General features: G+C 43.4%; 1 protein-coding gene and 1 pseudogene across 1 annotated transcript; one reads left to right on the top strand and one right to left on the bottom strand.

Moving 5' to 3' along the window:
• The first annotated feature begins 258 nt into the window (after positions 1-258).
• Positions 259-15,693, top strand: LOC110503367 (uncharacterized; annotated as a pseudogene).
• A 483-nt stretch (positions 15,694-16,176) lies between these two features.
• Positions 16,177-18,923, bottom strand: LOC149972399 (autism susceptibility gene 2 protein homolog). Its single transcript, XM_090218073.1, has 6 exons — positions 18,909-18,923; positions 18,378-18,449; positions 18,186-18,257; positions 17,923-18,061; positions 17,725-17,808; positions 16,177-17,588 (listed from the first exon to the last, which is right to left on the bottom strand). The coding sequence occupies exons 1-6, from the start codon at positions 18,921-18,923 to the stop codon at positions 16,465-16,467; spliced, it is 1,506 nt and encodes a 501-aa protein (XP_090074199.1). The 3' UTR covers positions 16,177-16,464.
• Between the last annotated feature and the right edge of the window lie 1,142 nt (positions 18,924-20,065).

The following is a 20,065-nucleotide window of genomic DNA, read 5'->3' on the forward strand; positions in this document are numbered from 1 at the left end:
GGAGTTCATCCAGAGTAGGCAGCTCATTAGTGTCACCATCCTCTGGAGTAGCAGAAAACATAGCTGCTGAACTCTTATCAGCCAGAGTGGCACTGAATTTATTTTTCTAGCATTAACTTCACCTAATCTGTGGTAATGACAGATTGGTATTTCAATGCATTAGTCTAAATTACTATACATTTTGCAGTGTGCAGACTTCCACAATCTACCTGTTACCCCAAATAAAAATGTTTGGATAAGCCTAAATCAATTACGGACATGGTTGAGAGCGTTTCAAAAAAACGTTTCATTGGGTTCTCCAACTACTATCGGCGGTTCATTCAGAACTTCAGTTCTACTGCCGCTCCCCTCACTGCCCTTACCAACCAAAAGACCCGGACCCTTCAATGGACTGATACCGCCCTGACTGCTTTCAAGAACTTGAAACGCCTCTTTGCCACAGCTCCTGTCCTTCTCCAACCTGATCCAACCCTTCCTTTTACCCTGGAGGTGGATGCCTCCAAAGTAAGAGTAGGCGCCATACTCTCTCAGCTGGTGGGAACACCTCCAAAGTCACACCCCTGTGCCTTCTTTTCCAGGAAGTTATCCTCTGCTGAGAGGAATTACGATGTGGGGAACAGAACTCCTCAACATCAAGCTGGACCTCTGAGTGGCGCCACTGGTTGGAGGGCGCCCAACAACCCTTTCTCATCCAAATAGATCATCGTAATCTGGAATATCAGAGGGGCCAAGAGGTTAAACTCCAGACAAGCCCACTGGGCTCTTCATACACTTCCATTTTCATGTTCCTTACATCCCTGGAAAGGAAAACGTAAAAGCTGATGCTCTCTCCTGCCTGTTTGACCTTCCGACCAGTAACTCAGACCCTACACCCATTCTTCCTTCCTCTTGCATTAGGGGACCAGTACAGGGGGAAGTTCACTCTGCCATACAAGAATCCTTAACCTCAGACCTGGCTCCTCCTGAGACACCAGCTGGGAGGAGTTGCATACCAGCAGCTGTTAGACCCCTAACTGATGCAATGGTGTCACACGTCCTTGGGGTCAGGACATCCGGGCATTACACAAACCACAGAACTTCTAGCCCGTAAATTCTGGTGGTCCTCACTGGCATCCGACGTAAGGGATTACTTACTCTCCTGTCCAGTCTGCACCCAAACCAAAAGACCTCGTCATCTCCCTTCCAGTAAGCTTCAACCTTTGCCAGTCCCTCACAGACCCTGGGCCCACATAGCTGTTGATTTTGTCACAGACCTTCCTGAATCCTCTGGTAACACCACCATCCTTGCCATAGTAGACCATTTTTCAAAAATGTGTCTGGTTCTGCTTCCTCATTTACCTAACGCCATGGAATTGGCTGTGTATGTTCCAGCAGGTGTTCTGGCTGTATGGGATTCCGGAGGATGTGGTCTCTGACCGTGGGCCCCAGTTTGTCTCCCGGGTGTGGCGAGCCTTCTGTGACCAACTGGGTGTCGCCCTCAGCCTCTCCTCCTGGTACCATCGCCAGACCAACGGACAGACAGAATGCCTGAACCAAGAAATGGGGGAAGTACCTCCGCCTCCACAATATTCTGCCTCGCCACATAACTGGAGTCAGTATATGGCCTGGGCCGAATACACCCAGAACTCACTCATGCATTCATCCCTCCGCCTTACTTCATTTCAGTGCGTACTTGGTTACCAACACCCCCCCCCCCCCCTGTTTCCCTCGGAGGCGGAGCCTGATACTGTTCCAGCTGTTGACGACTCTCCCAAGTCACCTGCCTCAGGAAGCCTTTCAAAGGGAGAGATAGTCATTGATAAACATGAAGAGAAACATGGTGGGTGACATTCCATCAGTCCTGGAAGAAAGAAAATAAACATGTACTTAGTTTTCACTATCCTTCATTTTAATCAGTCATAAAAATTCTTAATCATTAATCGAGTTTACAGCATCTTGGGCAGGAAGTCTTAATAAACCCATACGTATACAGAATTATACTTCAAACAAATCAGATGATACAGTGTCCTGTGACGCTGAATTGGATACCTAAAGTAAACAATTCACTTGTAATCTTTTAGACCTGTTGCATTGACATACTATTCTGTACTAGTACTATTCTGTACTAACCCGGCAGTCTAGGGGGGATGGTATCGAGACCCGTAACATAATGCAAAATATAACAGTGAAAAAGTAACAGTGAGAACAAAAACCACAGACAACTAATTTACTGTCAAACTCTCATGGTTTATTTCTAAACACACGGTAAAGGGGAGGGGGGGGGGGGCAGGAAAAGGGGCTGAGCTGGACCCAAGGAAAGAAACAAATATCCAAAAACACCCCTAAGCTAGACTAGCCTACTACTATACAGCTAACTAACTAACCAAAAATACAGCGGGTGGTCCGCCCAGTTCTAACTAGGGTATTTAGACAAAGTATTCCTACAGGTAATGTATGCCCATGGGCAACTTGTCTTGGTACCTCCTTTTCCCACCATCAAACAAACAGTCAAACACCATAACCAAAACAATACTCACAGGTGGGGACAAAGTGACATATAGTTGCAAAAACAAAAGAGCTCAATCCAAAGAGAGAGAGATATAGAGCGAGATATTGAGAGAGATTAAGAGAGAGACACAGAGAGAATGAAACACAAAGAGATCGAGCTCCAGAGGAAACAACTGAATGGGTTTTTAAACCAAGGGAAATGGGATGTGATAGGGTAATGGAAAAGGAGCAGGTGTCTTCTGAATGATGACTGATTGGGGAATGATGATTGCCACCTGTGAGAGGAGAAGGAGAGAAAAGAAATACACATAGGATACACACACACACACACAGGATACCTGTATCCGTAACAGTGTGGGTGTGCAAATTGTATATTTTTCTATTCATACTTCATCAGATCATCATATTAACTCATTATACTCAATATTATGTTAGTTTAACTGTAGTAACCCATTATACATTTGTTACATTACAAATTCCTCCTTTAGACTAGTGTTCTATTCATATAGGGGTGAAAATATTTACACTAGCTCTATTTAACAGAATATTAAGAAATAGCTCTCCATAATGTAATACCATCAAATTTCCCTGATGAGACATGTTATCCTCATATAATCTAGTCATCTTAACCTCAGACATTTAATCCTCGTTACTAACAAGACATGTTATGTATGAGATTTCTGATACCTGTTATCCTCTACCAACAGCGGTGTTGGACAGACCCCTAGATAACATTACAGATCAGCTTACACAGAACTGGTTGTGGCATTCATTCACCTCTTTCACATGTAAGCTAGTCCCCTGACAGCTCTCATTCACTCAATACTTAACTTCTTGGTGACCAGGGGCAGTATTTTCACATCCGGATGAAATGCATGCCAAAATTCAACTGCCTGCTACTCATCCCCAGAAGATAAGATATGCATATTATTAGTATATTTGGATAGAAAACACTCTGACGTTTCTTAAACTGTTTGAATCATGTCTGTGAGTATAACAGAACTTATTTAGCAGGCGAAACCCCGAGGACAAACCATTCAGATATTTCTTTTGAGGTCACTCTATTTTCAATAATTTTTCATTGGGAATCCAGATTTCTAAGGGACCTTCTTGCAGTTCCTATCGCTTCCACTGGATGTCAAAAGTCTTTAGAAATTGGTTGAGGTTATTCCTTTGTGTAATGAAGAAGTACGGCCATCTTGAACGAGGGTCACTTGAAGTGTACTGTTAGATAGAAGCTCATGACCAGAAAGCCAGCTACTGTCTGTTTTCTTCCTGTATTGAACACAGATCATCCCTTCTTCAATTTTATCGATTATTTACGTTAAAAAATACCTAAAGTTGTATTACAAAAGTAGTTTGAAATGTTTTGGCAAAGTTTACAGGTAACTTTTGAGATATTTTGTAGTCACGTTGCGCAAGTTGGAACCGGTGTTTTTCTGGATCAAACGCGCCAAATGAATGGACATTTTGGATATATCGATGGAATTAATCAAACAAAAGGACCATTTGTGATGTTTATGGGACATATTGGAGTGCCAACAAAAGAAGCTCGTCAAAGGTAAGGCATGAATTATATTTTTATTTCTGCATTTTGTGTCGCGCCTGCGGGGTTAAATATGGTTTCTCTCTTTGTTTACGGAGGTGCTATCCTCAGATAATAGCATTGTTTGCTTTCGCCGAAAAGCCTTTTTGAAATCTGACATGTTGGCTGGATTCACAACAAGTATAGCTTTAATTTGCTATCTTGCATGTGTGATTTAATGAAAGTTTTGATATTTATAGTAATTTATTTGAATTTGGCTCTCTGCATTTTCCCTGGCTTTTGGCCAGGTGGGACGCTAGCACATATCCCAGACAGGTTAAAACCTGTCTAGGACACACGTTCCGCTAACGGAACCCTCCCCCAACATTCCGCTGAAAAGGCAGCATGGGAAATTCAAAAATATTTTTTAGAAATATTTAACTTTCACACATTAACAAGTCCAATACAGCAAATGAAAGATAAACATCTTGTTAATCTACCCATTGTGTCAGAGAAAACACAACATATATTTATGTTAGATCACCACCAAATCCCCAAAAACACACAGCAATTTTTCCCAGCCAAAGATAGTCATAAAAGCAGAATTAGAGATACAATTAATCACTAACCTTTGATAATCTTCATCAGATGACACTCATACATTTATGTTTTGTTCGATAATATGCATATTTATATCCACAAATCTCGGTTTACATTGACGCCATGTTCAGAAATGCCTCCAAAATATCCGGAGTGACTGGCATCACACTCTAGTACAGTAGGTGGCTGTGTATGCATCTTAAATGTTGGATGCGATCCACCAACCTAATCTTCAAGAAGAAGACAAAGACGGAAGTGGATCAAAACATTGGAGGGAAAATGACAACATAGTTCAAATGTGAAAATTAGTTAACAATGTTTATTACAGTAATGTTTAGAGAGCATTCCAATTGTATCAGTATTTGTACAACGATAAAGGGCTAGCATTTACTAACTACAGTAACTTAATGTTAACGTTACTCGCTAGCTAATGTTTACGTCTCTTTCCAAGGTTGGAAATTCCAGCTAGCTAGCTAACGTTATAAAAAATGGCCAGCTAGTTAGCTTTGTACGGCCATGCTAGGTGGCACAGGCACACTGTAACTACAGTTGAAGTCGGAAGTTTACAAACCCCTTAGCTAAATACATTTAAACTCAGTTTTTCACAATTCCTGACATTTAATCAGAGTAAAAATGTCATGTCTTAGGTAAGTTAGGATCACCACTTTAAGAATGTGAAATGGCAGAATAATAGTAAAGATAATTATTATTTATTTCAGCTTTTATTTCTTTCATCACATTCCCAGTTGGTCAGAAGTTTACATACACTCAATTAGTATTTGGTAGCATTGCCTTTAAATTGTTTAACTTGGGTCAAATGTTTCAAGTAGCCTTCCACAAGCTTCTCACAATAAGTTGGGTGAATTTTGTCCCTTTCCTCCTGACACAGCTGGTGTAACTGAGTCAGGTTTGTAGGCCTCCTTGTTCACACACACTTTTTCAGTTCTGCCCACACATTTGCTATAGGATTGAGGTCAGAGCTTTGTGATGGCCACTCCAATACCTTGACTTTGTTGACCTTAAGCCATTTTGCCACTACTTTGGAAGTATGCTTGGGGTCATTGTCTATTTGGAAAACTCATTTACGACCAAGATTTAACTTCCTGATTGATGTCTTGAGATGTTGCTTCAATATATCCACAGAATTTTCCTGTCTCATGATGCTATCTATTTCATGAAGTGCACTAGTCCCTCCTGCAGCAAAGCACCCCCATAACATGATGCTGCCAGTCCCGTGCTTCATTGTTGGAATGGTGTTCTTCGGCTTGCAAGCCTCCCCCTTTTTCCTCCAAACATAACGATGGTCATTATGGCCAAACAGTTCTATTTTTGTTTCATCAGACCAAAAGACATTTCTCCAAAAAGTACGAACTTTGTCCCCATGTGCAGTTGCAAACCGTAGTCTGGCTTTTTTATGGCAGTTTGGAGCAGTGGCTTCTTCCTTGCTGAGCGGCCTTTCAGGTTATGTCGATATAGGTCTCGTTTCACTGTGCATATAGATAATTTTGTACCTGTTTCCTCCAGCATTTTCACAATGTCCTTTGCTGTTGTTCTGGGACTGATTTGCACTTTAAACACCAAAGTACATTCATCTCTAGGAGACAGAACGCGCCTCCTTCCTGAGCGGTATGGCGGTTGAGTGGTTCCATGGTGTTTATACTTGCGTACTATTGTTTGTACAGATAAACGTGGTACCTTCAGGCGTTTAGAAATTGCTCCCAAGGATGAACCAATTTCCAATTTTTTCTCCAATTTGTTTTCTGAGGTCTTGGCTGATTTCTTTGGATTTTCCTATGATGGCACGCAAACAGGCACTGAGTTTGATGGTAGGCCTTGAAATGCATCCACAGGTACACCTCCAATTCACTCAAATGATGTCAATTTATTTTTTTATTTCACCTTTATTTAACCAAGTAGGCAAGTTGAGAACAAGTTCTCATTTACAACTGCGACCTCGCCAAGATAAAGCAAAGCAGTACGGCACAAACAACAACAGAGTTGTCTATAACACACTAGGAAAAAGTCTATATACAGTGTGTGCAAATGATGTAAGATAAATAGGCCATAATGGCAAATTAATTACAATTTAGCAATTAAACACAAGTGATAGATGTGCAATTAGATGAATGTGCAAGTAGAGCTACTGGGGTGCAAAGAAGCAAAAAAATAATAACAGTATGGGGATGAGGTATTTGGATGGGCTATTTACAGATGGGCTATGTACAGGTGCAATGATCTGTAAGCTGCTCTGACAGCTGGTGCTTAAAGTTAGCGAGGGAGATATGGGTCTCCAGCTTCAGTAATTTTTGAAATTCGTTCCAGTCATTCGTTCCAGTGATCAGAGAACTGGAAGGAAAGGCGGCCAAAGTAGGAATTGGCTTTGGGGGTGACCAGTGAAATATACCTGCTGTAACGCGTGCTATAGATGAGTGCTGCTATGGTGACCAGTGAGCTGAGATAAGGCAGGGCTTTACCTAGCAAAGACTTATAGATGACCTGGAGCCAGTGGGTCTGGCGACGAATATGAAGCGAGGGCCATCCAACGAGAGCATACAGGTCGCAGTGGTGGGTTGTAAATGGGGTTTTGGTGACAAAATAGATGGCACTGTGATAGACTGCATCCAATTTGCTGAGTAGAATGTTGGAGCCTATTTTGTAAATGACATGGCCGAAGTCAAGGATCGGCAGGATAGTCCGTTTTACGAGGGCATGTTTGGCAGCATGAGTGAAGGATGCTTTGTTGAGAAATTGGAAGCCAATTCTAGATTTAATTTTGGATTGGAGATGCTTTATTTGAGTCTGGAGGGAGAGTTTACAGTCTTACCAGGCACCTAGGTATTTGTAGTTGTCCACATATTCTAAGTCAGAACCGTCCAGAGTCGGGATGCTGGAGTGGCGTGCAGGTGCGGGCAGCGATCGGTTGAAGAGCATGCATTTAGTTTTACTTGCATTTAAGAGCAGTTGGAGGCCAGGGAAGGAGAGTTGTATGGCATTGAAGCTTTTCTGGAGGTTAGTTGACTCAGTGTCCAAAGAAGGGCCAGAGGTATACAGAATGGTGTCATCTGCATAGCGGTGGATCAGAGAATTACCAGCAGCAAGAGCGACATCATTGATGTATACAGAGAAAAGAGTCCGCCTGAGAATTGAACCCTGTGGCACCCCCGTAAAGACTGCCAGAGGTCTGGACAACAGGACCTCCAATTTGACACACTGAACTCTATCTGAGAAGTAGTTGGTGAAGCAGGCGAGGCAGTCATTTAAAATCCAAGGCTGTTGAGTCTGCCGATAAGAATGTGGTGATTGACAGAGTCGAAAGCCTTGGCCACGTCAATGAATACAGCCGCACAGTATTGCCTCTTATCGATGGTGGTTATGATATCGTTTTGGACCTTGAGTGTGGCTGAGGTGCACCCATGACCAGCTCGGAAACCAGATTGCATAGCGGAGAAGGTACGGTGGGATTCAAAATGGTCGGTGATCTGTTTGTTAACTTGTCTTTCGAAGACCTTAGAAAGGCAGGGTAGGATAGATATAGGTCTGAAGCAGTTTGGGTCTAGGGTGTCTCTCCTTTGAAGAGGGGGATAACCGCAGTAGATTTCCAATCTTTGGGAATCTCAGACGACACGAAAGAGAGGTTGAACAGGCTAGTAATAGGGGTTGCAACAAGCCCCGCAGATAATTTTAGAAAGAGAAGGTCCAGATGGTCTAGCCCGGCTGATTTGTAGGGGTCCAGATTTTGGAGCTCTTTTAGAACATCAGCTATCTGGATTTGGGTGAAGGAGAAATGGGGGAGGCTTGGGCAAGTTGCTGTGGGGGGTGCAGGGCTGTTGACTAGGGTAGGGGTAGCCAGGTGGAAAGCATGGCCAGCCGTGGTAGAAAAATGCTTTTTGAAATTCTCAATTATCTTTGATTTATCGGTGGTGACAGTGTTTCCTAGCCTCAGTTCAGTGGGCAGCTGGGAGGAGGTGCTCTTATTCTCCATGGACTTTACAGTGTCCTAGAACTTTTTGGAGTTTGTGCTACAGGATGCACATTTCTGTTTGAAAAAGCTAGCCTTTGCATTCTAACCGCCTGTGTATATTGGTTCCCAACTTTTCTGAAAAATTGCATATCACGGGGGCTATTCGATGCTAATGCAGTTCACCAGATGATGTTTTTGTGCTGGTCAAGGGCAGTCAGGTCTGGAGTGAACCAAAGTCTATATCTGTTCCTGGTTCTAATTTTTTTGAATGGGCCATGCTTATTTAAGATGGTGAGGAATGTACTTTTTAAAGAATACCCAGGCATCCTCTACTGACGGAATGTCAATATCCTTCCAGGACACCCGGGCCAGGTCGAGTTCGAAAGGCCTGCTCGCTGAAGTGATTTAAGGAGCGTTTGACAGTGATGGGGGTGGTCGTTTGACCACAGACCCATTACGAACGCAGGCAATGAGGCAGTGATCGCTGAGATCCTGGTTGAAGACAGCAGAAGTGTATTTGGAGGACAGGTTGGTTCGGATAATATCTATGAGGGTGCCCGTGTTTACGGATTTGGGGTTGTACCTGGTGGGTTCATTGATAATTTATGTGAGATTGAGGGCATCAAGCTTAGATTGTAGGATGGCTGGGGTGTTAAGCATGTCACAGTTTAGGTCACCAAACAGCACGAGCTCTGAAGTTAGATGGGGGGGGGCCAGCTGGGGGAAGAGGGTGGTCTATAGCAAGCGGCAACGGTGAGACTTGTTCCTGGAAAGGTGGATTTTTAAAAGTAGAAGCTCAAATTGTTTGGGCACAGACCTGGATAGTAAGACAGAACTCTGCAGGCTATCTCTGCAGTAGGTTACAACTCTGCCCCCTTTGGCAGTTCTATCTTGTTGGAAAATGTTATAGTTAGGGATGGTAATTTCAGGGTTTTTGGTGGCCTTCCTAAGCCAGGAAATACAACAAACTTAGGGAAGAGTTTTCTAATGTTAACATGCATGAAACCGGTTACAGAAGTCATCAAAAGAGAGCGCCTGGGGAATAGGAGTGGAGCTAGGCACTTCAGGGCCTGGATTCACCTCTACATCGCCAGAGGAACAGAGGAGTGGAATAAGGGTACTGCTAAAAGCTATGAGAATTGGACGTCTATGACGTCCGGAACAAAGAGTAAAAGGAGCAGGTTTCTGGGGGCGATAAAATAGATTCAAGGTATAGTGTACAGACAAAGGAATGGTAGGATGTGAATACAGTGGAGGTAAACCTAGGCATTGAGTGATGATGAAAGAGATATTGTCTCTAGAAACATAATTGAAACCAGGTGATGTCATCGCATGTGTGGGTGGTGGAACTGAAGGGTTGGCTAAGGTATAATGAGCAAGGCTAGCGGCTCTACAGTGAAATAAGCCAATAAACACTAACCAGAACAGCAAAGGACAAGGCATATTGACATTAAGGAGAGGCATGCTTAGCCGAGTCATCATAAGGGTCCAGTGAGTAGTGAGGTTAGTTGGGGTCACGGCAATTCAGATAGCTAGCCGAACCATGGGTAGCAAGCTGGCAGAGGATGGAGGTCTGTTTTTAGCTACCCTGTGCATTTCCGTCGGTAGATTAGTGGGTTCCGTGTGGTAGAGGGGACCAATCCAATTGTCAAAATAGTTATAGTTATAGTGGCCCAAGAAGATTGTTCAATAGACCTGTTCAGATAGCAGCCGATATGCTCAAGACTGCTAACGATTAGCGGGATGCAGTTCGCAGATGGGCGTTCAGGTTACGTCCGATGGAGGTTCCAGTTGAATAACTCCCTCGGGCAGATAACATCGGTATTCCAGTCATGAAGGCCCAGTAGGGCTCCGCATCGGCAGTAAAACGGGTCCGGATAGGTGATTGTAGCCCAGGAGTGGCTGATGGAACTCTTCAGCTGGCTAGCTCCGGGATAATTGGTGTTTGCTACGGAATCGACGTTAGCCACTAGTCACTCGGATAGTAGCTAGTTAGCTGCAAGATCCAGTTGTAAATGTCCAGAACTTGCGGTAGAAATCCGGGAATATGGAGAGAAAATGGGTCCGGTATGCTCTGGTCTGAGTCGCGTTGTACAAAACTGGCGATAGCTTTCCGAGCTAAAGGATAGCTGATGACCATTAGCCGTGGTTAGCTGAATACTAACGTTAGCTAGTGAGCTGGCTAACTTCTGGCTAGCTTCTGTTGTGGATTTCGGATACGAGGTGAATAATACTTTTGGGAAAAAAACAGATCCTTATCACATTTGGTGAGGTGGGTTGCAGGAGAGTGTTTTGAGGTTGAGTTTTTAGAAAAAATAAATAAAACGATGTGCGAAGAAAAAGACAAAAAGATACAAAACATATGTACCCAGGACAAGACGAGGACAAAGGACGTCTGGCTACGCCATTTTGGAAACCTTGAAGAAGCTATAGAAATAGAATATAAACGCAATAGAAGCGTTGTTTCTTGTACGATTGTCTCTTGTGTCCTCCATTGACCCCACCATATACATTCCTCATACATGTAACTATTAACTTCTAGTCTAGTAAGTATTTCAAACTAGAACCTAACAGTATGTAACTATGATACTTCAATTAGCAACAATTTCTAAAAACCTGTTTATGCTTTGTCATTATGGGGAATTGTGTGTAGATTGATGAGAGGGATAAAAAAACAATTCAATCCATTTTCAAATAAGGCGAATGTGACAACATTTGGAAAAAGTCAAGGGGTCTGAATACTTTCCGATGACACTGTATCAGCACAGCCTTTCCTGCTGTAGTGCTGTATTGAATATACTGATGTTTGTTGGTCTGCTTCAGCTGATACCCTCTTTATGTTTCCTCAGGTTGTGATGCATTTTTTAAGATCAAGTACCGTCTGCGGGAGCATGTGCGCAGCCACACTCAGGAGCGCCTGGTGGCCTGCCCCACCTGCGGCTGCATGTTCTCCAGCAACACCAAGTTCTTAGACCACATCCACAGACAGGCCGAGCCAGAGGGTGAATGGGCTCAGCTCTGCCTGGCCAGAAGTCACTGTTTTACAGCACAGGCAGATATGTTATTGGTTTAGACATGCACATTTTATTTTGATTGAATGCCCTCTGATTCTTACAGAATCCCTGGTGTGTGAGCATTGTGACAAAGGATTTGCCAATGAGAGACTGTTGAGAGACCAAGTACGACAGCATGGTGAGTGTGCTGTTTTCCACCACTTCTCTGTTCAGTATTATTCAAATCAAATTATCAAATCAAATTTTATTAGTCACATGCGCTGAATACAACAGTTTGAGGAGACCTTACAGTTTCAAAAAATACAGATGAGAATAAGAGATAAAAGCAAGAAGTCATTATTAAAGAGCAGCAGTAAAAAATAGCAATATATATACAGGGGGGTGCCAGTACAGAGTCAATGTGCGGGGACACCGGTTAGTTGAGGTAGTGTGTACATGTACAGTGCCTTGCGAAAGTATTCGGCCCCCTTGAACTTTGTGACCTTTTTCCACATTTCAGGCTTCAAACATAAAGATATAAAACTGTATTTTTTTGTGAAGAATCAACAACAAGTGGGACACAATCATGAAGTGGAACGACATTTATTGGATATTTCAAACTTTTTTAACAAATCAAAAACTGAAAAATTGGGCGTGCAAAATTATTCAGCCCCTTTACTTTCAGTGCAGCAAACTCTCTCCAGAAGTTCAGTGAGGATCTCTGAATGATCCAATGTTGACCTAAATGACTAATGATGATAAATACAATCCACCTGTGTGTAATCAAGTCTCCGTATAAATGCACCTGCACTGTGATAGTCTCAGAGGTCCGTTAAAAGCGCAGAGAGCATCATGAAGAACAAGGAACACACCAGGCAGGTCCGAGATACTGTTGTGAAGAAGTTTAAAGCCGGATTTGGATACAAAAATATTTCCCAAGCTTTAAACATCCCAAGGAGCACTGTGCAAGCGATAATATTGAAATGGAAGGAGTATCAGACCACTGCAAATCTACCAAGACCTGGCTGTCCCTCTAAACTTTCAGCTCATACAAGGAGAAGACTGATCAGAGATGCAGCCAAGAGGCCCATGATCACTCTGGATGAACTGCAGAAATCTACAGCTGAGGTGGGAGACTCTGTCCATAGGACAACAATCAGTCAGTATATTGCACAAATCTGGCCTTTATGGAAGAGTGGCAAGAAGAAAGCCATTTCTTAAAGATATCCATAAAAAGTGTATTTTAAAGTTTGCCACAAGCCACCTGGGAGACACACCAAACATGTGGAAGAAGCTGCTCTGGTCAGATGAAACCAAAATTGAACTTTTTGGCAACAATGCAAAACGTTATGTTTGGCGTAAAAGCAACACAGCTGAACACACCATCCCCACTGTCAAACATGGTGGTGGCAGCATCATGGTTTGGGCCTGCTTTTCTTCAGCAGGGACAGGGAAGATGGTTAAAATTGATGGGAAGATGGATGGAGCCAAATACAGGACCATTCTGGAAGAAAACCTGATGGAGTCTGCAAAAGACCTGAGACTGGGACGGAGATTTGTCTTCCAACAAGACAATGATCCAAAACATAAAGCAAAATCTACAATGGAATGGTTCAAAAATAAACATATCCAGGTGTTAGAATGGCCAAGTCAAAGTCCAGACCTGAATCCAATCGAGAATCTGTGGAAAGAACTGAAAACTGCTGTTCACAAATGCTCTCCATCCAACCTCACTGAGCTCGAGCTGTTTTGCAAGGAGGAATGGGAAAAAATTTCAGTCTCTTGATGTGCAAAACTGATAGAGACATACCCCAAGTGACTTACAGCTGTAATCGCAGCAAAAGGTGGCGCTACAAAGTATTAACTTAAGGGGGCTGAATAATTTTGCACGCCCAATTTTTCAGTTTTTGATTTGTTAAAAAAGTTTGAAATATCCAATAAATGTCGTTCCACTTCATGATTGTGTCCCACTTGTTGTTGATTCTTCACAAAAAAATACAGTTTTATATCTTTATGTTTGAAGCCTGAAATGTGGCAAAAGGTCGCAAAGTTCAAGGGGGCCGAATACTTTCGCAAGGCACTGTAGGTAGAGTTAATTAAAGTGACTGCATAGATGACAACAGAGAGTGGCAGTGGTGAGTGGAGCGGGGGGGGGGGGCAATGCGAATAGTCTGGGTAGCCATTTGACTAGGTGTTCAGGAGTCTTATGGCTTGGGGGTAGAAGCTGTTTAGAAGCCTTTTGGACCTAGACTCTGCGCTCCGGTACCGCTTGCCGTGTGGTAGCAGAGAGAACAGTCTATGACTAGGGTGGCTGGAGTCTTTGACAATTTTTAGGGCCTTCCTCTGACACCGCCTTGTATAGAGGTCCTGGATGGCAGGAAGCTTGGCCCTAGTGATGTACTGGGCCGTTCGCACTATCCTCTGTAGTGCCTTGCGGTCAGAGGCCGAGCAGTTGCAATACCAGGCAGTGATGCAACCATGCTCTCGATGCTGCAGCTGTAGAACCTTTTGAGGATCTGAGGACCCATGCCAAATCTTCAGGGGGAACAGGTTTTGTCGTGCCCTCTTCACGACTGTCTTGGTGTGCTTGGACCATGTTAGTTTGTTGGTGATGTGGACACCAAGGAACTTGACGCTCTCAACCTGCTCCACTGCAGCCCCATCGATGAGAATGGGGGCGTGCTCTGTCCTCTTTTTCCTGTAGTCCACAATCATCTCCTTTTGTCTTGATTTAGCTCATATTTAGCTCATTTTTCTAGTCTGGCTTCGACATGTACCTCTATTAGTCAAGCAGATTTATTTTAGTTGTATTGCTATCAATAAGATATTTTGATTAGCTGATGATGGCTGTTGTCTGTGTCCAGTTTCTTTCACTGTAAACCTTATGAGTGATCTATCCTGCCTTTCAGTGAACCATATCAAGTGTCCCCTATGTGACATGACCTGCACCTCTCTCGCCACTCTGAAGATCCACATCAAGTTCCGCCACTGTGACGAGCGACCCTTTCCCTGTAACTTCTGTGAGAGCAGGTTGTTGTCCCACAGACTCATCAGAGTCCCCACAACTTGCTGACCCTTATGGACTGTACATATTGCGCAAATATTATTTTGCTTACACTCTGTTGTTTATAATGTATGTCTCCCAGCTTTAAGAACCAGCACGACCTGTGGAAGCACATGGAGACCCATAATGAGGGGGCGGTCTACCACTGCTCTGTAGAGGGCTATGGCTACTACTACCACATGGCACACTCCATGAACCAGCACTACAAGAGAGTACACTAGGTACTTCAGACTGGCTGCAGGGGGCGCCAAACAGTCACTCCGTGCTCAATAGAACTACAGAATCAATATCCGTGTCAAAGCTAGACTTTTTAATTTGCAAAAATGTTTTTGGAATTTTGATCAAGTGTGCTCTACTTGACACTTGCATAATTCTCCTCTGTAGGGTGGAATGGTCACGAAATACAAGTGTCATCTCTGTGACAACTTTACACACTCACTCTTCACCTGCGCAAGAAACACCACCTGAAATGGCCCTCTGGACACTCTCGCTTCAGGTATGAACAACACTTTATCTTTCCCTTATGTGATGAGTTAACATGAGTTATTCAGTTTTACCTTAAGGAGGTGGTTGTAGATGGCTACCTGAGGCTGAACATGGTGCGTTACGAGACGGTAGAGGTGACTCAGGAGATCATGAAGAACATGGCTCAGAAGAGGACGCTCCATCAGGGCCCCGGGTCCAGCAGCCGAGCCAAGAGAGCTGCCAACAGGGCAGCCAGGAGTCACGGGTCTCCCCCTTCCTCCTCCACCTCTTCCTCAGAGCTCTCTGCAGGGGAGGAGATGCCAGCCCAGCCCCAGGGGCAGTGACTCACCTGTGTACTGCGTCCTGAGTAATGTGTCTGATATGGGGGATAACCCTGACGCCACCCGGGACGGCTCTGACTCCTGCGGGCCCTCAGGTGCTGTGAGGGCCCTGACTGAGGTGGCCAGGGATGGATGTGGTGTAATCACACACACTGACCCTCAATATTCTAGTAGTCCAAGTTCATTCTTAACGCTGCCACCATTGTTGTCTCCAACCTTGACTAAAGTAATGATACCAACTTGAATTGTATCTTAATGAATAGGAATATTTCAGCCGATCAATGCAGCCGTTAATATTTAACGCACCATGTCATTAATTTATGAAATGAGCGCTTAGCTTTAAAAAAAACAAAATCAGATCCAGCATCTTCTCAGTACCAGTGTTGGAGACTAATGTGGCAGTACTGAATCTCTGTGTTACAGCTGTGCTGAATGTATGATGGCTGGGCTTAACCTGGGATGGACTGTTTATTAAAGTTTACTAAACGTTAGTATCTCCGGTTGAGATGTGACAAGATTGTATTATTTTCATAAAGTGTGTTTTTGTTTGTTAGTGTTTTACAGAATGCGCTTTAATACAGTCTGCACTTTTAGTTCAGCCTCAGAATGTGACCCCACTGACAGCAGTTTTGAAATAACTTTTGTGGTGTCAGGTCATATTTCTGATGTTTTTGAAACTCTTTTCCATGAAGTCATAGATCTTAGATTTTCCTTTATTCTGATTTAATTAATGCTATAGCTTTTTATTTGACCTAGTTTTTGTTTTTTTATTTTTACATTTGTTAAGTTTTGTCAGTTATTTGTATTTTTTGTCTGTCCATTTTATGAACACATTTGTTGGATCGCACTTTGTTGTTGAGCAATGTCATTGTTCATCAATTTACAGGTGTTTTTAAGGGATGTAATTCAACATAGTAGTTTGTCTTTTCTCTGTGTCATACAGGCAGAATTTGTCTTGAAGCAGTACTGAGTTATAGTTCTAAGGCAAGCAAGCAAGCACACAGAGTAGGGTCTTCTGATTTCTGTCATTACGAGGTAGTTCTGTGGGGAGCACCAGACAAGGGGAGAGAGAAGGGGACCAAAGGCGGCAGTGTGCTTAAGAACCCAGGGGTAAGAGTTCTGTTCGGGAGGCTACTCTGGGTGAGACCCACCCTGGAGATATGTGACCTGGAATAGGTGGAGGTCAGGAGGCTGGGATGGGGGAGATGGTCGCCCATGGTGGCAGAATAGAGGCTGTGCTCGCAGTATTCCTCTCTGCGCAGGTGCAGACGCTCTCTTTCCATGAGGTAAGCCCTCTCCTGCTGCTTCAGGACCAGTGGGGAGTGATGGGGTGGGTGTGGAAAGCTGTGATGAGGGTCTCTATATGAACAGTCTGCTGCCTCCAACAGCCTGGCGCCCACCACACCATGCAGAGGATCAGCCCTCATGACCAGCTCTTGACAGGAGGAAACAGGGAGGTCCATACCCCTGTATACATCCCACAGTGCGTCTCTTGGGGTGTCCCAGGGAAGTGCATGGTAGGGGATGAGCCCCATATTAGGAGTGCCAACCTGAGTCCGGGCCAGATTACATACACTATTTACTGGGTAGAGCCTTGGAATAATGTTCCCTATGGTCATGTGCTGCATCGACATGGAGGATGGCGTGAGTGTTGGCGTGAGTGGGACCAGGGATGGTTTCTCTGTGGGTTGAGGACCTTCATTGAAATCCTCCTGTTCATCCTCTCTTTGCCGCTTAATCTTCTTGACCTTTATGTAGTTCTTACACTCAAGCCTTCTCTTCCTGTCACCTGACTCCCAGCTCCAGCTGCCATTGGACCGCTGACCATGTTCCAAGGTTATTGTCTGAGGAACAGACTTGTCTTCAGCAGGTGAACTGTCATGAGTCCCTGCAGCATTGTGGCCTTGGTGTTTCTCCACTATGTACTGTTTCTCCTCCATCTTCTCTCTGGTTAGGTGTAGCTGCTGTCCCCATTCTCTGTCCTGAGGTTCCCTGATCGAATCTCTTCCTGGTTGTTCAGGTTCTGTAGAGCGTTCAGGTTGACATACAGAAGATGGGGGTGTCTTCTGCTTCCTGCTCCACCACTCAGGAGTTCCTCCTTCTTCTCCACTTGGTACATTTAGATTGTCTTTGTGATAGATCATGGGATAGTCTGTTTTTAAGAGGAGGAAGAATAAGCAAGTCAAAGAAATGTGTGAGCTTGAAAACGCAATCCCCACATTTATGATTATATTGTCTTTAACATAATACTGAACCAACACTGAAGGGAGACTGAAGGTGCTACTCACTTAGTGCTAGGTTTGGCAGTCCACCAAAGGTTGTGACCCTCAGTGATCCCAAACCTCCAAATAAAGGATGTCTACTGTGTGACTCTGGAGCAGGAGAATAATGGAAAAATGCTATGTTGAGTAATTTCTCTATGTTAGACAGTACTATAGTAAGACAAGTCATATTTTTAAGGCTTAGTCTTTGGTCCCTTTCCTCACCTGGGTTAGAGAGTGGGGTGGAGTACTGAATAAGGTCCCGCTGATGGGGGATGGCTTGAATCAGGTCAGAACCAGGAGGCTGAGTCAGAAATTCCGGTTTGACACCGAAGTTGATTGCATTTGCGTCCACTTGCATCTTCTGCTGAGAAATGGAAGGACGGACAGACAGAAAAATAGCTTCAGTTATAATGTTTGGTTTGGATACAAATAATATTTATAGGGTTTCATACACATTTTAGTGGATGTTCAACATGTTTTCATACCTTAACTCTCAGCTTATGGTGGTGGATCTGCCATGCAATGCGGACATGCATTGTATTCCACCTTCCTGGTCTCTGAGAGAACAACAAATTCAATAGGTCAGAATAGAAACAGAACTCAAAACACTTTCCAAATGAGAACATTTTGGCAATATATGTAGATATTAAATTGCAAATAATCAAAAGGATACTCACTCTTGGATCCTTCTGGAGCAGCTTGTGTGACCCAGTCCTAGGTCTAGGTGCCATGTCTAGAATGTTTGATGTCTGACAAAGACAAGGAAATATAGACTGTTGATTACACACTAGTAACTCATGACACACAGTGGAGGCTCCTCAGAGGAGGAAGGGGAGGATAATCCTCAGTGAATTTCAGAATTAAAATAAAATAAAAAGTGAAACATGAAAAAAGTTATCCCCTTTAGATTTACAAAATATATTCAAGTCACCAAATAATTGATTAAAACACACTGATTTGCAATGAAGGTCTACAGTAGCCTCAGCAGCACTTTGTAGTGGTGTAGCCGGAGGACAGCTAGCTTCTGTCTTCCTCTGGGTATATTGACTACAATACCAAACCTAGGAGTCTCATGGTTCTCACACCTTCCACACACTTACACCACAGGAGGCTGCTGAGGGGAGAACGGCTCGTAACAATGGCTGGAATGGAGCAAATGGAATGGCATCAAACACCTGCAAACCATGTGTTTGATTTATTTGGCCCACCCACTTAGGAGCCATGCCTACCCACTGGGGAGCAAAGCCCAGCCAATCCAGAATTTGTTTTTCCCCACTAAAGGGCTTATTACAGACATAAATACTCATCATTTTCATCAGCTGTCAGGGTGTCTGGTCTCAAACAATCCTGTAGGTGAAGTAGCTGGATGTGGAGGTCCTGGGCTGGCGTGGTTACATGTGGTCTGTGGTTGGGAGACCAGTTGAAGGTTTTGTTCAATTCCTCTAAAATGACATTGATGGTGGCTTATGGTAGAGAAATTAACATTAAATTATCTGGTGGCAGTCATCATGCCAATTGCACATTTTAGAGTGGCCTTTAACTGTCCCCAGCACAAGTTGCACCTGTGTAATGGTCATGCTGTTTAATCAGCTTCTTCATATGCCTCACCTGTCAGGTTGATGGATTATCTTGGCAAAGGAGAAATGCTCACTAACATGGATGAAACAAATTTGTGCACACAATTTTTGTGAAATAAGCTTTTTATGAGTGTAGAACATTTCTGGGGTCTTTTATTTCAGCTCATGAAACCAACACTTTACATGTTGCGTTTATATTTTTGTTAAGTAAACATTTTGAAGTATATATACAGTACCAGTCAAAAGTTTGGGCACACCTGCTTATTCAAGGGTTTTTCTTTATTTTTACTATTTTCTACATTGTAGAATTATAGTGAAAATGTCAAAACTATGAAATAACACATATGGAATCATGTAGTACCCCCCAAAAAGTGTGAAACAAATCAAAATATATTTTATATTTGAGATTCGTCAAAGTAATTACCCTTTGCCTTGATGACAGCTTTGACATTCTCTCAACCAGCTTCATGAGGTGCATGAGGCTGGAAGGCTGGAATGCATTTCAATTAACAGGTGTTTATTTTCTTCTTAACGCATTTGAGCCAATCAGTTATGTTGTGACAAGGTAGGGTTTGTATACAGAAGATAGCCCTATTTGGTAAAATACCAAATCCATATTAGGGAAAGAAAGACTCAGATAAGCAAAGAGAAATGACAGTCCATCATTACTTTAAGACATGAAGGTCAGTCAATGTGGAAAATGTCAAGAACTTTGAAAGTGTCTTCAAGTGCAGTTGCAAAAACAATCAAGCACTATGATGAAACTGGCTCTCATGAGGACCGCCACA

Source organism: Oncorhynchus mykiss, chromosome 24, assembly GCF_057628025.1.
Source record: "Oncorhynchus mykiss isolate SJ-2025 chromosome 24, ASM5762802v1, whole genome shotgun sequence".
NCBI lineage: Eukaryota > Metazoa > Chordata > Actinopteri > Salmoniformes > Salmonidae > Oncorhynchus > Oncorhynchus mykiss.

Excerpts from the sequence above, each read along its gene's own strand:
- LOC149972399 (XM_090218073.1), bottom strand. Across the intron at positions 18,258-18,377 it reads TGCTCCAGAAGGATCCAAGA|AGACCAGGAAGGTGGAATAC; the intron begins GTGAGTATCCTT and ends TTGTTCTCTCAG. Across the intron at positions 17,809-17,922 it reads CACCCCACTCTCTAACCCAG|AGTCACACAGTAGACATCCT; the intron begins GTGAGGAAAGGG and ends CTCCTGCTCCAG.